The sequence below is a fragment of the Vicia villosa genome, linkage group LG3 (genome assembly GCF_029867415.1).
Source record: "Vicia villosa cultivar HV-30 ecotype Madison, WI linkage group LG3, Vvil1.0, whole genome shotgun sequence".
In the NCBI taxonomy this organism is placed as follows: domain Eukaryota; kingdom Viridiplantae; phylum Streptophyta; class Magnoliopsida; order Fabales; family Fabaceae; genus Vicia; species Vicia villosa.
Window position 1 is genome coordinate 75,727,697 of NC_081182.1, and position 4,385 is coordinate 75,732,081.

At 29.4% G+C, this 4,385-nt stretch overlaps 1 protein-coding gene across 1 annotated transcript; it reads left to right on the forward strand.

Moving 5' to 3' along the window:
• The first annotated feature begins 1,545 nt into the window (after nt 1-1,545).
• Nucleotides 1,546-2,562, forward strand: LOC131658353 (probable transcription factor At1g61730). The gene has a single exon (XM_058927658.1). The coding sequence runs from the start codon at nt 1,546-1,548 to the stop codon at nt 2,560-2,562; it is 1,017 nt and encodes a 338-aa protein (XP_058783641.1).
• The last annotated feature ends 1,823 nt before the right edge of the window (nt 2,563-4,385 follow it).

The window sequence follows — 4,385 nt, forward strand, 5'->3', positions numbered from 1 at the left end:
ACTCATTTTGTTTTAAATTATCAAATAACTTATTAAAAGTTATCTGAAATGTAATTTTTTTCAAATATAAACTATGTATTTAATTGTATGTCAATTTGAAAACTATGCATGTAGATATCCTATGCTTGTAGATATCACTTTAAGCCTTATTTTTATTAGTCATATCCTATGCTTGTAGAATTTGTCCTCCCACCTATTTTTTAACTAGCACTGTCCGATGTGTATACTTTTATTAAAATATTTTTAACTAATTAAATAATTTCTTTTGATTTTTAAAGAATTTATGTGATTTATCAGATAATTGTATAGGTATATCGGGTCTTTTACACAATCTTTGCATTATGGGATTTTATTTGTGTTTTTATCGGATTTTTGTGTTACTGAACTTTTGAGAAATTCCTGAAAAAATCACCGAATATTTTAGAAAAATATGGTTTTAACCAATTGTTTTGGATAATTTATTTCAAATTCTTGAGAAACTCATGACGATTTGTCGGATTTTAAAGAAAAATTCGATTTAAACCAATTGTTTTGAATAATTTATTCCATATTTTTAAGAATTTTTGTTAAAATTTATAACAAATATTTAAGAAATCCGATAAAAAAGATTGGTTTGGCCAAGCTTTTGACATTATTAACGTAACAATAATACAATAAAAATATACATTAATATATATATATATATATATATATATATATATATATATATATATATATATATATATATATATATATATATATATATATATATATATAAAACAAACGTTCTTTTTCTTGCTCAAATAATGGTGATTGCAAATGTAGTCTTCCATCTCCGTTGATGACGACTTGGACAGATTTGAACCCAAGTCGTCGTTTTTTTGGTTGTGGGATGTACAAGGTATTAGTTTGATTTGTAATATACGTGAACTATATTATTTTATGATAATTATTTAAAAATAATAGTAAAATATGTTAATACTATTCAAAACAAAATTTATTTGGCTAAAATGAGAAGGAGTTAATTTTACTTAATTTCAAAATAATTTTTTAGAATTTATTTTCCTTTTTAAGTTAAGACGCGATCACTGACCGCCATTGACTACTTGTGCTTATTGATCCCCACTCCGTTATTATATGATCACTAATTTAACCATTGTCGAATATGGTAATCGCAACTCCGAGCATTGTATATTGTTAATATGATCATAATCACCCATCATCGACTACTATTTTAAATATTATAGAAAAAAGTTTTAAAATAATTACTTATATATATATATATAATAATAATTAATGGATTAAAAATATTGTTAGTTCAGCTTAATTGATAATTATGTAAAAATATTTGGTTGAGGAGTATTGATTTGAATTTGAGACATTCATTTTTTTTAATAGAATGTCTTGATCATTAAATAATTAGATAGAAAATTTAATAATTAAAGAATATTAAGAGTCGTGTTAAAAATATTTATTAAGATGTGAAATTAAAAAACTAAAATAGCATGGTACTCAACACTCTAACCACTCCTCAGAAACGTAACCTTACTCTTCTGAAACTTTTCCATGGCAAAAACAAAACACCTTCCGTCACCCCTCAAAGTACCACCCTCCGCCTCTTCCTCCGAGGAAGATTCTTCCGAAGAAGAAGCTGGGGTACCTCAATCCAAAAACCTTCCTCCTCTTGCTTCCAAAAACCCTCCATCAGCTACTTCAAACTCAAACCCTAAACCTCCATCATCTTCTAAATTTGAATCTGGGTTAGATTCTGAATCCGAAACCGAAACCGATTCTTATTTGGAATCGGAACCCACTCCACCTGTGAAACCACTTGCATCGAAGCCGTTGAAGATTCTAACCACTCCTTCACCGGCTAAAGCTGGAACCAAGCGTGCTATCGAGTTTCAAACCACTGGAGCCAAGCGTGCGGCTGATAACAACGGCACTGACTCTGACTCTTCTAAGCGTTTGAAGAAGAAAGCAAAAAAAACTGAACGTCGTGGTTCCAGTGACGAGAAGGAAGCGACGAGAGACTCTATCAAAAAGATGTCAGCTCAGAGACTATTCAGCGAGGAAGACAAACTTGCCATTATGAAATGTATAGCTGATTTCATTTCAACTAAAAAGGATCCTTTTAAAAACACACAAGCATTTTACAATTTTGTGAAGAACTCTATTCGAGCTGACGCAAACAAAGGTCAACTTAGGCGTAAGGTTCTTGCTCTGAAGAAAAAGTTTGAAAGAAATGATGAAAATTTCACCAAAGAACATGATCAGAAAGCTTTTGAACTTTTAAAGAAGATTGAGTTTAAAAAACAGAGAACACCGAAAAAGGGCTTGGGTTCGGATTCTATTTTTGCAAAAGAAGTATTAGTTGCAAAGAAGAAAGATACTGTGAAAAATGTTAAAAACAGTTTGGCTTTTAAGGAAATGTCTAGGTTTGGTGATGGTGTGGGGTTGTCTTTGGATGCTATGGAAAAGGGAATGGAATTGATGGGAGAATCAAAAAATGCTATGTTAGAAGAAAAATGGAAGAAGGTTCGGATTGTTGAGATGAAGTTGTTTATGACTCGAGCTGGTTAGAGAACAAGCTAGCATGATACTGGAGTCTTTGGTTTGACTTTGGATGCATATAAGACATCAAACCTTTAAGTTGATTAAGTTTGTATGAACATAGTTGAGTATGTTAGGATGCGTATTTTAAGTTGTAATTTTTAGTTAAGGTTATGTGTTATGTTAAGTTGAATTAACACAATTGTTGTAAAGTTGAAAACAATTTGGGTTTATGTTAACGTACAGTAAATGCACATTTTTAGGAGGCATGGTCTGTTTGGGTTTACCAGTTTAACACAATATGCATTAGTTTATTACATAAGTTAATGCATGTACATAAGTTGGACAAAATGCATCGGTTTATTTTTAGCAGGCATGTACATAAGTTGAACAAAATGCATCAGTTTAAGGCATGTGCATAAGTTCAACAAAATAGTTGAACATAGTGTACAATTTAAGGCATTACATAAGTTGAACATCAGGCCTGTACAATTTACAATTCACACTTGACAGTTGAACAACAATAGTTCATGACAGTTGAACAATAATAGTTCATGAAAGTTGATCAATAGTAGGCTTTTAATATTGAAAAATAATATTGCATCAGTTTGCATTACATTGAAATTACATTCCAATATGAAACTTAGTTTATGACAACTTTGTTCATGAAAACATAGTTCATGACAGTTACATACCAAAACGAAACTTAGTTCATACATACCAAAATGATAGTTACATACCAAAATGAAATTTAGTTCATACATATCAAAATGACATAACATAGTTCATGACACCAAAATACAAATACAAGAAATAAAAGCTATAGACATGACAAAACATAAATGCTATTCTTAGGTAGGATGTGGTTCTTGTGAGCAAGATCCAATTTCTTGAGCAGGCTATGTTGCATTCTTGGATTTCTTGTTCTTTCCCTTTATGACTTGAGCGGGACTGGTTAGAGAACAAGCTAGCATGATACTGAAGTCTTTAGTTTGACTTTGGATGCATAGAAGACATCAAACCTTTTGGTATAGTTTTTTTGCAGGGTTTTAAAACCTTGGGTGTTTTAGTTAATCTAAGTAACTGGTTCATCTTTTTGATGATGTCATTTGATCTTTCATGTTTTGAACATGTGTATTGAGAATGTTTTAAACCTCATTATAGAATATTTTGTATCTGTCTTATTGACAGTACTTCTGATGTATCTGTCTTAGTGACAATATTTCTAATATGTATATATATTATTGAAGTTTATAGCTTGTCTATAGTATTATATACTCAAACCAGTTGCTCATTTCTAAATTTATCTCTACTAACCATGTCATTTCAGGCTACCAATTAAACCCATCATTTCTAATTTTAGTTATTTGGCTAAAGAATATATATTGTTTTATTGGGCCTAAAGTGTCCAGGTTGAGCTACAAATTTAAGGAAAATTTTACCCAATATCCCTACTATTATCCCTATATTTTAACATTTATCAAAATATTTTAATTACATTTAAACTATATTTTAATTATATCTATTTTATTTATTTTATTATTAAACTATATTTTAATTATATCTATTTTATTTATTATTAGACTTCTTGAAACTGGAATTTTTTAACCCCTACATTAGTTTACTAGATAAGTTGAAATCAAGTATTCCAGTTTGTATATATGCTAACCGGATAACTTGGTAATAAGTTTTCCGACAGTTTTTAAATTATTCAACGGATTATTTAATTAAAGTTTTTTTTTATAGTTTTCAAATTGCTCACCGGATAGTTTGGTTATAAGTTTTTCTCTTAGTTTTCAAATTGTTCATTGAATAACTTAATTAAACTTTTTTTTTAATTTTTAAATTGCACA

Bases quoted from the DNA above. Each gene is read 5' to 3' on its own strand.
- LOC131658353 (XM_058927658.1), top strand. From the start codon at position 1,546: ATGGCAAAAACAAAACACCTTCCGTCACCCCTCAAAGTACCACCCTCC.